Below are 16,930 nucleotides of genomic sequence, written 5' to 3' on the forward strand. Positions count from 1 at the left end.
CACTGCCCCCATTCTTCCACCTCCCCCCGTCCCGATCACTGCCTCCATTCTTCCACCTCCCCTCTCCCGATCACTGCCCCCATTCTTCCCCCTCCCCCCTCCCGATCACTGCCCCGATTCTTCCACCTCCCCTCTCCCGATCACTGCCCCCATTCTTCCACCTCCCCTCTCCCGATCACTGCCCCCATTCTTCCACCTCCCCCCTCCCAATCACTGCCCCCATTCTTCCACCTCCCCTCTCCCGATCACTGCCCCCATTCTTCCACCTCCCCCCCTCCCGATCACTGCCCCCATTCTTCCACCTCCCCTCTCCCGATCACTGCCCCGATTCTTCCTCCTCCCCTCTCCCGATCACTGCCCCCATTCTTCCACCTCCCCCCGTCCCGATCACTGCTCCCTTTCTTCCACCTCCCCTCTCCCGATCACTGCCCCCATTCTTCCACCTCCCCCCGTCCCGATCACTGCTCCCATTCTTCCACCTCCCCTCTCCCGATCACTGCTCCCATTCTTCCACCTCCCCTCTCCCGATCACTGCTCCCATTCTTCCACCTCCCCTCTCCCGATCACTGCCCCCATTCTTCCACCTCCCCTCTCCCGATCACTGCCCCCATTCTTCCTCCTCCCCCCTCCCAATCACTGTCCCCATTCTTCCACCTCCCCTCTCCCGATCACTGCCCCCATTCTTCCACCTCCCCTCTCCCGATCACTGCCCCCATTCTTCCTCCTCCCCCCTCCCAATCACTGCCCCCATTCTTCCACCTCCCCTCTCCCGATCACTGCCCCCATTCTTCCTCCTCCCCCTCCCGATCACTGCTCCCATTCTTCCACCTCCCCTCTCCCGATCACTGCTCCCATTCTTCCTCCTCCCCCCTCCCAATCACTGTCCCCATTCTTCCACCTCCCCTCTCCCAATCACTGCCCCCATTCTTCCACCTCCCCCTCTCCCAATCACTGCCCCCATTCTTCCTCCTCCCCCCTCCCGATCACTGCTCCCATTCTTCCACCTCCCCTCCCCCGATCACTGCCCCCATTCTTCCACCTCCCCCTCTCCCGATCACTGCCCCCATTCTTCCACCTCCCCCTCTCCCGATCACTGCTCCCATTCTTCCACCTCCCCTCTCCCGATCACAGCCCCCATTCTTCCTCCTCCCCCTCCCGATCACTGTCCCCATTCTTCCACCTCCCCTCTCCCAATCACTGCCCCCATTCTTCCTCCTCCCCTCTCCCGATCACTGCCCCGATTCTTCCACCTCCCCTCTCCCAATCACTGCCCCAATTCTTCCACCTCCCCTCTCCCAATCACTGCTCCCATTCTTCCTCCTCCCCCCTCCCGATCACTGCCCCCATTCTTCCACCTCCCCTCTCCCGATCACTGCCCCCATTCTTCCACCTCCCCCTCCCGATCACTGTCCCCATTCTTCCACCTCCCCTCTCCCGATCACTGCCCCCATTCTTCCACCTCCCCTCTCCCGATCACTGCCCCCATTCTTCCTTCTCCCCCTCCCGATCACTGCCCCCATTCTTCCACCTCCCCTCTCCCGATCACTGCCCCCATTCTTCCTCCTCCCCTCTCCCGATCACTGCCCCCATTCTTCCACCTCCCCTCTCCCGATCACTGCCCCCATTCTTCCACCTCCCCTCTCCCAATCACTGCCCCCATTCTTCCACCTCCCCTCTCCCGATCACTGCCCCCATTCTTCCTCCTCCCCTCTCCCGATCACTGCCCCCATTCTTCCTCCAACCCTCACCCGATCACTGCCCCCATTCTTCCACCTCCCCCCCTCCCGATCACTGCCCCCATTCTTCCACCTCCCCCCTCCCGATCACTGCCCCCATTCTTCCACCTCCCCCCTCCCGATCACTGCCCCCATTCTTCCACCTCCCCTCTCCCGATCACTGCCCCCATTCTTCCTCCTCCCCCCTCCCGATCACTGCCCCCATTCTTCCACCTCCCCTCCCCCGATCACTGCCCCCATTCTTCCACCTCCCCCCCTCCCGATCACTGCCCCCATTCTTCCACCTCCCCCCCTCCCGATCACTGCCCCCATTCTTCCTCCTCCCCCCTCCCAATCACTGCCCCCATTCTTCCACCTCCCCCCTCCCGATCACTGCCCCCATTCTTCCACCTCCCCCCTCCCGATCACTGCCCCCATTCTTCCACCTCCCCTCTCCCGATCACTGCCCCCATTCTTCCACCTCCCCCCTCCCGATCACTGCCCCCATTCTTCCACCTCCCCTCTCCCGATCACTGCCCCCATTCTTCCTCCTCCCCTCTCCCAATCACTGCCCCCATTCTTCCTCCTCCCCTCTCCCGATCACTGCCCCCATTCTTACTCCTCCCCTCTCCCGATCACTGCCCCCATTCTTCCACCTCCCCCCCTCCCGATCACTGCCCCCATTCTTCCACCTCCCCCCTCCCGATCACTGCCCCCATTCTTCCACCTCCCCCCTCCCGATCACTGCCCCCATTCTTCCACCTCCCCCTCCCGATCACTGCTCCCATTCTTCCACCTCCCCCCTCCCGATCACTGCCCCCATTCTTCCACCTCCCCATCCCGATCACTGCCCCCATTCTTCCACCTCCCCTCTCCCGATCACTGCCCCCATTCTTCCACCTGCCCTCTCCCAATCACTGCCCCCATTCTTCCAGCTCCCCTCTCCCGATCACTGCCCCCATTCTTCCACCTCCCCCTCCCGATCACTGCCCCCATTCTTCCACCTCCCCTCACCCGATCACTGCCCCCATTCTTCCACCTCCCCCCTCCCGATCACTGCCCCCATTCTTCCACCTCCCCTCTCCCGATCACTGCCCCCATTCTTCCACCTCCCCCCTCCCGATCACTGCCCCCATTCTTCCACCTCCCCCCTCCCGATCACTGCCCCCATTCTTCCACCTCCCCTCTCCCGATCACTGCCCCCATTCTTCCTCCTCCCCTCTCCCAATCACTGCCCCCATTCTTCCTCCTCCCCTCTCCCGATCACTGCCCCCATTCTTACTCCTCCCCTCTCCCGATCACTGCCCCCATTCTTCCACCTCCCCCCCTCCCGATCACTGCCCCCATTCTTCCACCTCCCCCCTCCCGATCACTGCCCCCATTCTTCCACCTCCCCCCTCCCGATCACTGCCCCCATTCTTCCACCTCCCCCTCCCGATCACTGCTCCCATTCTTCCACCTCCCCCCTCCCGATCACTGCCCCCATTCTTCCACCTCCCCATCCCGATCACTGCCCCCATTCTTCCACCTCCCCTCTCCCGATCACTGCCCCCATTCTTCCACCTGCCCTCTCCCAATCACTGCCCCCATTCTTCCTCCTCCCCTCTCCCGATCACTGCCCCCATTCTTCCTCCTCCCCTCCCCCGATCACTGCCCCCATTCTTCCAGCTCCCCTCTCCCGATCACTGCCCCCATTCTTCCACCTCCCCCTCCCGATCACTGTCCCCATTCTTCCACCTCCCCTCTCCCGATCACTGCCCCCATTCTTCCAGCTCCCCTCTCCCGATCACTGCCCCCATTCTTCCACCTCCCCCTCCCGATCACTGTCCCCATTCTTCCACCTCCCCTCTCCCGATCACTGTCCCCATTCTTCCACCTCCCCTCTCCCGATCACTGCCCCCATTCTTCCACCTCCCCCTCCCGATCACTGCCCCCATTCTTCCTCCTCCCCTCTCCTGATCACTGCCCCCATCCTTCCACCTCCCCTCTCCCGATCACTGCCCCCATTCTTCCTTCTCCCCCTCTCCCAATCACTGCCCCCATTCTTCCTCCTCCCCTCTCCCGACCACTGCCCCCATTCTTCCTTCTCCCCTCTCCCAACCACTGCCCCATTCTTCCTTCTCCTCCCCCTCCCGATCGCTGCCCAGATTCCTCCTTTCCCCCCCTCTCCAGATCGTGCCTACTTGCTTACCCCGCACTGACTGTCAGGGATCATTCCCACAGGTCCCCGACTGCGGGCTCACTAAATTTCTACTCCCGCCCGTTGGCCAGGCAGTCAATCTGGCCGGGGATTCTGTGGGAGTCTGTGCATATTTATTTAAATGAAGCCCTTCCATTACGATGGGCAAGGCCTCCATGTTCCATGCCTTGCCCGGTTCTTCACCCGCTACTGGGCTCCCCAGCAGCCTTCCCGACTCCCAGTTAATATCGGGGCCTTTGTGTGGGACAGCTCCCCATGTGATTTCCTGGGGCAGCATAGTTACTGTGGGCAGCATCCCCAATTCATGGCATTGGATGAGGGGGAGCCATGAACGAAATGTACAATTCATCCTTAATTCGAGGTACTCGTGTTCAGTATTTCTTTTGACTGTTGTTACAATTTGCTAAGACTTTTAGATAATTCCTGTTCTCGGTTTCTTGTCTTGTGGATTATTTGTGCCAGGTTTGATGAGTTACTTCCCTACATTGCACAGAGAAAAGGGAAACTGCTGCTTATTATGGATCAAAGAATTTAAAAGACAGCTTAATTTTCTTTTAAGAAAAAGAGGCATATGACAACTCTAATCACCAGAATGATACCAGGGCTTAAAGGCTTAAATGATGAGTACAGGTTTCGTAAACTTAGCTTGTATTCCCTTGAGTTTTTAAGGTTGAGCGGTGATCTAATCAAGGTCTTGAAAATGATAAAAGGATTCGATAGGGTAGATAGAGAAAAATTATTTCCTCTGGTGGGGGAATCCAGAATAAGGACGCATAATCTTAAAATTAGAGCGAGGCCATTTGGGAGTGAAATCAGGTTGCACTTTTTCACACAAAAAGTGGAAATCTGGAATTCTCTCCCCATAAGGCTGTGGATGCTGGGACAATTGAAATTTTCAAGACTGAGATTGATAGATTTTTGATGGGTAAGGGTATCGAAGGATATGGAGCAAAGGCAGGTAAATGGAGTTGAGGTATAGATCACCCATGATCTAATTGAATTGCGGAACAGGCTCAAGGGGCTGAATGGCCTACTCTTGTTCCTATGTTCCTATGTAACCTAATTATCGCCCAATTATTTCTAACACAATCTCTGCGAGGCCATGCGTTGTTCTTATTTTTACATTTGGTCTTCACCTAAAGAATAAAACCACCCATTTCTGCATTGTATGCAAGACCCCTCTCCTCATCCCATCAGTGCTTAAACAACTCAACCCCCCAAGGAACTCAGCTACACAAGCCCGCAGCTTTGCATGGTCTGACACTTGGGTTTTTGTAATATAGAGATTTTTATCCCACTTACACTCTAAACTGACCTACTGACAAACTCATTTCACATGAGATCCTTGGCTTTTTCTGGCTATTTAGTTGGCATCACAGACTTTGATAGAAGAGAGATTCAAACTTATAGCCTCGGAGGTCCACAGCAGACGAGGCCCATCTCAGTTTATTAATAAGAAGGTTGTGTGGAAGTGTTTGTTCTCACCTGCTCTGATTTGATCTGCTCTGTAGTTGTGAAGATGTCTGAATAGTGCTGTCTTTCAAAGACTCTGTCTAACACTTCTAGTTGCTGCTGTGTGAAGAGCTCTCCACGCATCTGCTTCCGCAGAAAATCCCTGCTCGGGTGGGAGTGTCCGTTGTGCATTGGGTTTTCCTGAGCACCTTTACAAAAGAGACACAGAAAGACATTTAGCACAGTGTGTTAAAGGCGCATGGGAGAAAACTAAGCTGAACACATTGATGGACTCCGATGAGAGATTTCTTCTTTAAAGACCTCCAAAAAAATCTTTTGGAGCCCTCCTCACAGAAGTGGATTTACTTAAGCTGCAAGAAGTGGGTAGTAAAACATTTAAAGGAGCCTGGGTACCAAGTCTGTTAAACATCAAAATGAATCATCTATCAAGCAGATTTAATTTTCAGCTATCAAATATGCAAATGCTTCCAAGCATTTAACAGCTGGAAAAATAATTTCCATTGCTAAATATTATACAGCACAGTTAGAGAAATATGATGAACAACAGGAGACTTCAACACTGACAGTGAATGAATTAAAGGCACTGCATTATTGTTATTTGTTTATATGCAAGTGTAAAAAATGTCAGCAGAAACCAAAGAGGCTTTCACTTTTAGATTTCCAGCTTGATTCAGTTCTTTATTCTGCATTTCTCTCATACATAGAAACTCTCACATCACAATCCCAGCCTTTTTCAGCCTCCAAACTCGGCTAAAGGTTTTACTTTGTGTTCAAAGGCTTTCAGGCACAAAAGCAAAACCGATGATCTAATTTTGTAAATTCTGTAATACAAAACCGCATTCTTAAACCTCCCCACAGATCAAAAAGAAATCATTTATTTTTCTAAAGGCAGAAGAAAGAAAAATCAAAGTTTTATGATTATATTTTAGCTATATATCTATTTATTGCTCAAATTTTGAAGCGAGATCATTATATTTCCTCCAAGATGGTTACAGTTTCTCTGTAAATCAACCTGAGTAAAAAATAAATCAACAGAGTTCCAAAAATACTTTTCATTTGTCGAAGATATCAGCCCATTTCAGTTGTACTGATGGAGTTTCGGCTCTGTCTCCATTATAGAGAAGGCAGCTGGAGTCAGGGGCTGCCTGGAGTAGATTATATTCCCTATAAGATGGTCACCAATATATGATCTTCAACCTCTATTGATTGACCAATTTCACAAGCAAAGACTGGTGAAATGAAGCTGAAATGAACATCATGCTTTAACTCATTGAACCTATCAGCCCTGACTTAATCTGGCTGTCCACTCTCTTTGATAGAATTCAATTGATCAATCATGTTTTGGTGATAGTACCATTTCACTGGCTTATTGCTTCTTCATTTCAAAGCTTGACCCGTAAGATATATTTGGACCAGCTCCATACTCCTTGGATATACAGAGATCAGTTACTTCAATACACATCTTTAATGATACACGTGCCCATTTACAGTACGCCAGCTGGATGTGCCTGATCCTTAGCCACTACCCCCACACTTTTACTTTAATAAAATAATGAGCTAGTTTTCATTTTCCTTCAGTTATGTTTTCTGAGGAGCCCTGTAGTCTGGTGATCACAGTCCCCAGTGTACATTCTAATAACCATGACCTTAACTCCAAATAGTGGCTGCCTTTCAAATCCGCCTCCCAAAATGTGTGGTGAATTTTGCAGCTCTCTCAGACATGCCACTATATCAAGTATTTGGTTACACGAAGCATCTATGTCTAGAGCCAAGGTTATGTGGGTCTATTGCGTGAGGCACTCAACCCTCTGATTAACTCAATCATGAAGCATTCCATATCTCCAGTCACTTCAGGCACACTGAGCTACTGCGTGAAACACTCCACACCTCTGCTGAGCTCAGCCTTGGAGCTTCAAAAACTGTAGGGAGGCTACAATCTCCATCACTGAAGCAAAAAGCTTGTGGTAGTAAGGGCAATAAAGTGGGGTGAAACAGTTAACTTTTTCAATTTAGAATTCACACAGATATCATCATCTTTAGCAAGTTTCTTAATTATAATTTAATGTAGCACATTGCAGCAGCACATTGATGTAATATGGTACTGTGCTACAGACTGATAGGACACAGAGTTGTGACCTTGATTTGTCTCAGAGATGGGTTCATATCTAAACCAGACCATCGGATAAAGGTAATTAGTGGAAGCAAAATATTCCCCAACAGAAAAAGAGGTAAAATCATAAGGCCAAGCTCACAAAACTCCTAGCACTAGTTACAAAGCAGCAGTTACCTGTTCAGTCTCTCAGCCAAGTGCAAGGAGGTCTGAACATTGCAGCTAAAAACCTTTAAGGAATGGGTTTCAAAAATATTTTTCTTTTTGTAAGTAATAGTCTGTGGTAGACAGAACTTGCAACAAATGGGCTGACTGCACAATGCTCAAAGTCAGAGCCGGGCTGTGTCAGCCATTGAGTTCCAGCCCACATCTAGATGTATAGTCAAAAGTGCTTCAAGTATCAGCATCTTCAATTTCAATATTTAAGGATTTAGAAAGGATTTGCATTTATATAGCGCCTTTCATGACCTCAGGATGCCCCAAAGTGCTTTACAGCCAATGAAGTACCATTGAAGTGTACCACCAAGTTATTGTAATGTAGGGACATTTGTTCCATAAGTTAAAATTTTGCCTGCTCACTTTGCTGCAGGAACAGGCGAACAAAATAACGATGAGATGACCAAGTTCACTCATCATCATGGAAACATCAGCAGGGGGACGATTTCCTCTGTCCACCATGTGTTAGCAACATCATGCACGTAGTAGAAAGGTTTTCTATGTTTTCTTACTTCCAGCAAAATCGTAAATGTTTTCTAAAAGAATGTGTTTCTGTACAGCTTTGCTCAAAATAGTCAACAGAACTTTGTTTACTATGTCAAGAACATATAACGGCAAAAGGAAATCTTGCCCCAGATGTGAAATAGTCCAAGTACCCACCCTATTCCCAGAGTGGGACGTACAGGAGTAACAGTAATGGTCTTGTGAAGCTTTTGGATGAGATGTTAAACCAAGGCCCTGTCTGCCCTCTCAGGTGGATGTAAAAGATCCCATGGCACTATTGAAAGAAGCGCAGGGGAGTTCTCTCGGTGTTCTGGCCAACATTTATCCCTCAACCAACATCACTAAAACAGATTATCTGGTCATTTATCTCATTGCTGCTTGTGGGACCTTGCTGTGCACAAATTGGCTGCCACATTTCCTATGTTACAACAGTGACTACACTTCAGAAGTACTTCATTGGCTGTAAAGCACTTTGGGTCGTCCTGAGATTGTGGAAGGCGCCGTATAAATGCAAGTTCTTTCTTTCTTTATTTATTTATTAATAGGGAAGAGATTCTAATGTCCCAAAGCACATACCTTGTATCTACATGGAATGACACAGCTGTTATAGTGAAAGTCCTACAATATTGTGATCTTTCATTGGTTAGTTCATAAGGGCCCATACAATGTACCTCACACAGCAATGGAAATTGACATATCCAGCCATGAAGTACCAAAATCTCTGTCCACACACTGACTGATTCCTTTAATTAAAAGAATTCATTCCAGTTGAACTACAGGAGACTATCTTAGGAGGAGTATGCCGTGTGTTTCTGTCAGGACAGGCTTAAAATGAAAAGCAGGGATTCCATCACATTCCTTGTATCAGACAGCCTTCCTGTCAATTTTGAGAACAAAATAAATTTCAAGCTAAGCTGACTGTTTGCTAAACTCCAACTTTCATCAGCCTATCATCAGTTAATAAGGTTTAGTTTGCCAACTCATGAAATAGTGAAACTCTAGACTGAATAATGTGGTAGTAACCAAGCTTTCACTATTTATAGAAAAGCTGTTTAAGGTAAATTTGTACACCTTTCTACAATATCAATTGATTATTACGCCAACCTAGTCTGCAACTAAAATCATTGCAATATACACCACACTTCCACAGGACACTACAATCCCAACAATGCTACTTTTCTCATTTCAGAAGTTGTTTCTCAATCTCTATATGCTGTTCATTTATTGTATCCTGATTTTTACAGGCCCAGTTGTGGACAGGTCAAATACTGCTCGTGAGGGCCACTACATAGGCAATACATCAAATCACTCCACCTCCTCATCTACTGCAGTCTGAAAATGTAGGACTGAATCACTTAACTTCATTGACACTTCATTTGCCAAACACTCCCAGTGCAGGAAGATCATCTGGTGCTCTGCCCAGCTGTAGCTGCAGACTAAACACATCCCTTGAGCCCAGGGAAGCTGGCATCAGTTGTTGCCATAACAAACTCAATTGTTCTCGGCCGTGCTCGAGCAAATAGAGTCATTAATTACATTCTCTCGACTGCTGTTGGCTGAAACAGCAATCAGTGTGAGACTGTTCATTGCCTTCTCTCAGGGAGCACAGACACATACAGGAAAAATAAACTGCAACATGAACAGAACCCCACTGACTTGACAGTGCTGTGCCATGCACAATAACTGCTGTCACGCTGATCCTGGGGGTTCAACCACATTTATTTGCACTAAAACTGCGATGTGGGGAAGGCATCGTATTAAGAGATCATTTTTACCTCATAACGTCAATTTACTTATACTGATTGGCTTCCTACCTTCAAAAATCAATTAAATTGCAAATGTCTTCAGATGTCTTCCCCTCCTCTTACTGTTGTTCCAAAATAATTTAATTTATTTTCCTTTCCATACCATAAAGAAAAATCTATATCTTTGTGGAGGCCCTTACTGCAGTTACTCATGTACTTAGACTCTGCTAACTTACAATATCAGACTATCAGTGCTGACTGTATCAGACAGAAATGTTCCTTCAACACATCGCTGCGATTATTTGCTTTGTTTCAGGAGATGTTTCTGCATTTAATTATTGTTCTTTCTCTCTCTCTCGCTTCGAAGTTGAAGAGGTTTACTAACTGGTTTAAAATCTGTAGGGTTTTTTTTTTAATTTCCCTGCCTGTTGGCCTTAAGGGTTTTTCAAAATTGTAAATGGTACAAAACAGATACCGCCAAAGGAGAATTTGTGCTAATTCCATTTTTTTAAATTGTCGGCGTTCTTTCGTACAACTAATTTCTTGCCCCAGCTTTATTTCTTTGCAAAAGCCCTCAGAACTCAAACAACATCCTTCGGCCAGCAAGATGAAATGGTCTGGGTAGACGACTTCCATCAAGACTGCGCCACGATGGGTTGTTAAAGATGCATTGGTGATAGTGTGAGGAGCACTGTCCATTCTCACGTCCCCTTGGGGCAGAGTGTCCTATAGCCCAATATGCCATCTAGTCTGCCTCAGATAAGAGCTGGCAAAAGTGCCCTTGAATGATAACCCTAGGACTCAAACCTCAAACTGATAGGCTGATAGGGTTAGATGAAGTAGGGGGGTAGGAGGAGGGTCATGTGGAGCATAAATACCAGCACAGACCAGTTGGGCTGAATGGCCTGTTTCTGTGCTGTAACTTCTATGTAATTCTATGTAACTGACTGGTTGCTGCTACACACCCACACACCATCTGTTATACTGAGTTATTTAACGTGGCATTTTCAATATACATTTGTTTTAATATATACGCAAAAAATACTTCACACATACAAATGATATTTAAAAATGTACTTAATGTTTGTTTACACTTGTTAAACGAGATAGAATTCCATGGAGTAATGGACCATCACATTTACCAGGACTGCAGGATATCTAACCCGACAGGGTTAAACTTCACGAATGAAAAAAGGACCTCGCAGCAGCTGGAAAGTCTTTGTTGTTCTTCATGCTGTTATTGCACTTTTACCTACACAGGCAGCAGGCCATGGTTACACTGCCCACTCACATCACTGCAGAGTGAGGGCGGGGCCTGTAGCAGAGCTCCACACTCTGCACGGGCGTTGGGTTAGCAACTCTGCTAAGTGGCAGGAAGCTCTGTTCATTTCAACTGGTAAAAATTGAAGGGCAGCCTCTTTTAAAAAGAAACAAGTTACAAAAGGCAGCAGTGTCAAAGTGGAAACAATACAAGAGTAATTCTCAGAGGCATTTTCACTTCCCCCGCCCCACCATAGCAGGCTGCACTGACAGCTTCACTGCGGTGTGGGGAAGGTATTGCAGTAAGATGTTCTTTTGCCCCTCACCCCTGGATAAATATCCTGGTTCAGTAGTAGCACCGATGACACATCATCAACACAATCAGGCATCTGTATCACAGTAAACCTGCAAACTTTGAACAGTACATTTGCTTGAAGCCAACTAATTGGTGTGGACTTTTTAATATACTTCTTCCAAAGTGGTCAGAAGCAATGCATTGAATTAGCTTCACAATTTAACAAACCTACAATAAGTCTGTCAGCCCTTCAACTTCCTGTCTGTCCTTGCCCTAACCTATGAAAAATCTTCCCTCCTTTACAAAAGGAAAAATCATCCCATGAGGTTTTACTAATTATACACAAAGGATCTGATGTTAAAAGGATCTGATCTGATACTCAGACTATCCTGCAGGACTGAGAGCCCATTAGCAAAATCTTATTATTTTCCTTGCTTCGGAGCCACTGATCTTCGTAATGAAAACCGGAGGAGGAGGCAGGAGCTGGATCTCTTCTTCAGGCTGTAGGAATGCCCATGGAGATCATGGTTAAATGTTGGGTCCAGCCCCCCTCTGTTATCATTTTAAAACTTAGAGAAAGCACGGTGGTAGATTAATTTGGAAACAAGAGGACATTTTATGGACTGACGTTCTTTTACAATTTGATGTTGTAGCTTGGCGACTCTTACTCTAAACCCTGGGTTTTATTTATACCATTGGGGCAATGTTTTAAGAAGTCAAACAAAACATGAAATTACTTTGAGGGTTCAAGTAGTCCAGAGGCAGACAGATATTAAAAAACATCTAAAATATCAAATCAAGCATTTTTCTTTTTTTTTAATTCACAGCTAGGAGAGCAAAATGCAGTATTGTATCCAGATCAGAATTATCCACTAAAATAAAGTATAACAGTAGACATGATAAACCTACACAAAACAACTATAGAAACCAGACTATTAGGATCATCCACTAGGAAAAATCCCAATTTACAATCCATCACTTTTCACTATGGTCTAATACAGCAACAGCGAAGAAAGTAGTTATGTCCCTGTATATGGGACCAAGTTTGAGGGCGACACATTCAATCACAATGAGACTGACTGAGAGACACCTTGCAAGCCACAAACTGACATGGAGGGATCAACGTGCCTCATGGAATCACAATGTAGCACCATCGAGTCTCAGATTATCCATTGTTCTGTCAGTAGTTCTGCAGATTAGTCTGTCAAAGGAAGCAGTGCTCATTATGAGCAAAGGTCCATGAGTATCTTGAACTATTAAAATGGCTGTTTCGATGCAGAGCATTTAATGAAAAACTGAGGTATGCATGATAATTAATGACATCTCAGCAGAATGTAATAAGCAGTCCCAATGTTCCAAAGAAGTTAACCTTTTGGAATATAAGACTTGCATCCAAGCAGTTCTCCTTTATGGCTCAAAGTTCCTAGGCATGAAATGGAAGGGCTGGCTTCAGCTTATCTAGGACCAAAATGTGAGGTGATTTTTTTGGCAAAAAGAGGGGCCTGTAGCAGGAAGAAGGAGCTCCAACCTACAGCAACTACTCGTTCAACATTCTGGTGGGGAGCAAACTTTAAGAACATCTCTTTGCCCACGCTCCTTTCATGAGGACCTGGATTAAGTCGCTGATAATGAGTACGTGGCATTGGATTTGGACATCTAGAATGTTGTAAACTGTTCGTCCACCACATTGAAGGTAAATGTACCTTAAATAACTCATAAAAAACTGATGAACAAGGCTTGGGATGACATTGCCAGGAATGAAAGAGTAGAACTGTTCATATACGCAGGGTTCGGTCCCTACCTCCGGGTTGTTAAGAGGCAGGCATTTGCTGCTGAGGCGCTGTATCTACAACTAGTGGAACTTCTGTTTGATGGATCAGGATGATGGTGGTGATACACTCACACATCTCATGGGGAGTTGTCACTCAGGCACCAGCAACTCCTCCTATTGTTCACTGGATGAGGACTTATACCCTCATCCTCAGTGCCTAATGACCAACAAGTGGCTATATTTCTTGGGGAAAGGGGAAAATAAATAAGGTTTCTAAGGGGTAGGACTAGTAAGATGATGCTCTTGGAGATGATAGGTTGGAACAAAGTCAAAGTTCTTTGGCAGACTCGGTGATCAGATACCTGAACCAGGCAAGTACACAGTGTTCCAGGGCATCGTTGATGATTGACTACTCATTGATCCGAACTGGAGGGAGGGGGCACACCTGTCACTGGTGCTTGGATTTTTTTCCCATTCGGCTCCAGATAACCTTGCAAACACAATGCCTTAATTGGTAAAGTAGCCCTATCTACATAGAACTACACAGTTACATAGTGTCTCCAACACAGAAACAGGCCATTTGAACCAACTGATCTATGCCAGCATTTATGATCCATACGCGCTTCCTCACTCCCTGCTTCATCTACCCCTATCAGCATATCCTTCCATTCCTTTCTCCCTCATGAATTTATCTAGCTGCCCCTTAAATGTATCTACGCTAGTCGCCTCAACTGCTCCTTGTGGTAGCGAGTTTCACATTCTTACCATTCTTTTGGTAAAGAAGTTTCTCCTGAATTCCCTGTTGGATTTATTGGTGACTATCATATATTTTTGGCCCCTAGTTTTCGTCTCCCCCACAAGTGGAAACATCTTTTCTACATTTACCCTAATAAACCCTTTCATAATCTTATAATCCTAAAGACCTCTATCAGGACACCCCTCAGCCTTCTCTTTTCTAGAGAAAAGAGCCCCAGCCTGTGCAGCCTTTCCTGATAAGTATATCCTCTCATATCCACTAGACAAGCAACAGAAAGCTCACCAGTGCCTTATGCTGGTAAGCTATATATGTTTAGCTGGTTAAATTCCAGCAGCACTCAGCACACTCTGAGGGCCCCAAGCCTTGGCTCCTGCCAACCTGTGCCTAAGTTCTCTGGGCTTTGGTAAGTGGGGTATGTTTCTATGGAGAAAGAGTATGCACTCCACACCGTGTGAATAGAAACTGTACCTATGTGGACTTCCAGTAATTTGGTTTGCTTTTCTGTGCACGTCAGACACCCTGCTGGCCAAAAGTAAAATAATATGCAGCTAGGATCAAGACCAAACCCAAACAGGTAAAGTCACCAATCCTGTTCTCCTGGTGGGGAGCCATGCTGAAAGGGAGTGTGGGTTGGAGAATCTGAGCTACAGTGTCGTTGATGCAGGCTCCCTTCAAGTAGGCTCACTGTTGGGAGCACAGGGCCAGGGAATTTCATTCTTCTAAGTTTTTTTTTTGTTTCTGAAAATTGCATTTAAAATATAGATCACAAGGACCAAATGAATGTTTTTTTATCAATATTCCTGGATTATGGAAAATAAAAATAATGGTAGAGCTGAGCCTGTGAAATACATTTTTAAAATAATTCCCTTGAAAATGCACATGTATCAAAGCTAATAATTCATCCTAACTATCTCAAAGATTAAAGCTCAATGTGTTAACACTATTGCAATACATCCATGTCTGTATTACTTTAATTCTGTTTGAACACAGCAGGCCTGAAGCTCTTTCTTATATAAAGAACACTCCACAGTTCATCTCTGAAATCTCCTCTGTGACCTTAGTTGGAAACTGCAGTCTAGGCAGTGCTAGAAAGAGACAGGCCTTCTATATCAGTTCAGAGCAATTGTATATCTCTGTCAAAATCACCTGGAGAGACTGACAGTAAACAAAGTCAGATTTTTATTTGTGCACTGTAAAGTCATTCTCTTACTTACCACCATCAGCAACTCATTAAATCCACAGCTCAGCACCGATTTCTGGAAGCAGTGGGGCCTAAATTGGGCCACGTAGTACCCGTTCTGTAGGCACCACATGGACACCTAAGCCCCAAATATGGCGTCCGAGATGCGTGCGCACACTTCCGTGTGATGTGCACAGGACGCTACCTTGGTAAAGGTGGTTACGCACGCACACCTAACGAATGCCAGCAGCATGTAGAGTAGGAAGTTTATGACGTAAATCAGTGTGCAAAGCTGATTTAAATGGACCGCTGCTATTTTGGAACTCAACGTTCCAGCTAACGTATTGTCTTAATCTCGCTCAACTGGACAGGTCTTAAACGGCATTGAGGACCCCCACGAACGCTATTTAAAGGGATCATGCAGGAGTTACAGGTTAGTTGCTGGATTATTGCTTCTGGCTGCTGATGCATTTGTACCTGTTTTTGGAGGTCTCCTATACTTGAACACTAGGACTAGGGGGCAAAGCCTAAAAATTAGAGCCGGGGCTTGCAGGAGTGAAGTTAGGAAACACTTCTACACACAAAGGGTGGGAGAAGTTTGGAACACTCTTCCGCAAATGGCAGTTGATGCTAGCTCAATTGTTAATTTTAAATCTTAGATTGGTAGGTTGTTGTTAGCCAAAGGTATTAAGGGATATAGGGCTAAGGTGGGTATATGGAGTTAGGTCACAGATCAGCCATGATCTCATTGAATGGCGGAACAGGCTCGAGAGGCTAAATGATCTACTTCTGTTTCTCTGTTCCTATGTTCCTATAATAAAGTTTCAGTACTCTACAGGGAGTGGGCTGGCCAGCTGACAGGCAACAGCAAGGGCACTGGTGGAGTGGCAGGGTGGGACAGGAATGTGTCATCCTAAGAGAGGACAGCAGGTTCATGTTCCATGGAGCCACTGCCACTTGCTGCCTCCTGTTATGCGCCACCTTCTCCTGCAAGAAAGCGGGAAGTGTGTTGGTGAGTGTCCTGCAAGATGTTTGTGTGATGTGGCTGTCATGGTTGAATAGCTGCCAGTGTGTGCGACCTGTGAGTTGTGGGTATATGGCTTGCAACAATGGTAATGTGTGAGGGTGAAATGAAGCATCTGATTGGAAGAGTTGCATACTGATTGAAAGAGTTTGTTGGTAGGTGGGTAATAGTGGGGTGTAGTGCGTGGAGCAGTGGATGCAGCTAGTGGTGCAGTTGATAGAATATGCCACTTGAAACTTGAACTCACGTACCTTGAAAACTTATGTTAAATCACTGAACTTCTTCCTGCACTGCATCCATGTTCATGGTGCTATGCCCCTGATATTGACCTCGTCTGCTACTGCCTCCCACTACCTCGGAAGCATATGCCTGGAGAGCCTCTTACCCCCCTGCGGATATAGGATGCCTCTCCTTCTGGTCACCTCTTGCACCAAGACCTCTAGTGCATCATCAGAGAACCTTGGTGCACACTCTCTCACAGGCTCAGTACAAACTCAGATTGGCAGATTGGTGGGGTCTGGTGTGCAGATTGGAGGATGTGGGATTTAGTTTTGTGAAATCTTTATTCAATATTTTAAAATAAAACAACAGTTTTCAAACATAAGGACGAGACCTGCATTTGTGTTTTACGTGTGCGATTTCCGATCTCTGTTCAAACTACGTTCAGACCTATATCTTAT

The 16,930-nt window shown here is 46.6% G+C and overlaps 1 protein-coding gene across 1 annotated transcript in view; it reads right to left on the reverse strand.

Moving 5' to 3' along the window:
• Window positions 1–16,930, reverse strand: part of pax5 (paired box 5) — a 202,665-nt gene that overhangs the window by 138,832 nt on the left and 46,903 nt on the right. Inside the window, exon 5 of the mRNA XM_067983345.1 lies at window positions 5,401–5,576. Within this exon, the coding sequence (XP_067839446.1) occupies window positions 5,401–5,576 (176 nt within the window). The remainder of the gene's footprint in view (window positions 1–5,400; window positions 5,577–16,930) is intronic.

This window comes from Heptranchias perlo, chromosome 4 (assembly GCF_035084215.1).
Source record: "Heptranchias perlo isolate sHepPer1 chromosome 4, sHepPer1.hap1, whole genome shotgun sequence".
Lineage (NCBI taxonomy): Eukaryota > Metazoa > Chordata > Chondrichthyes > Hexanchiformes > Hexanchidae > Heptranchias > Heptranchias perlo.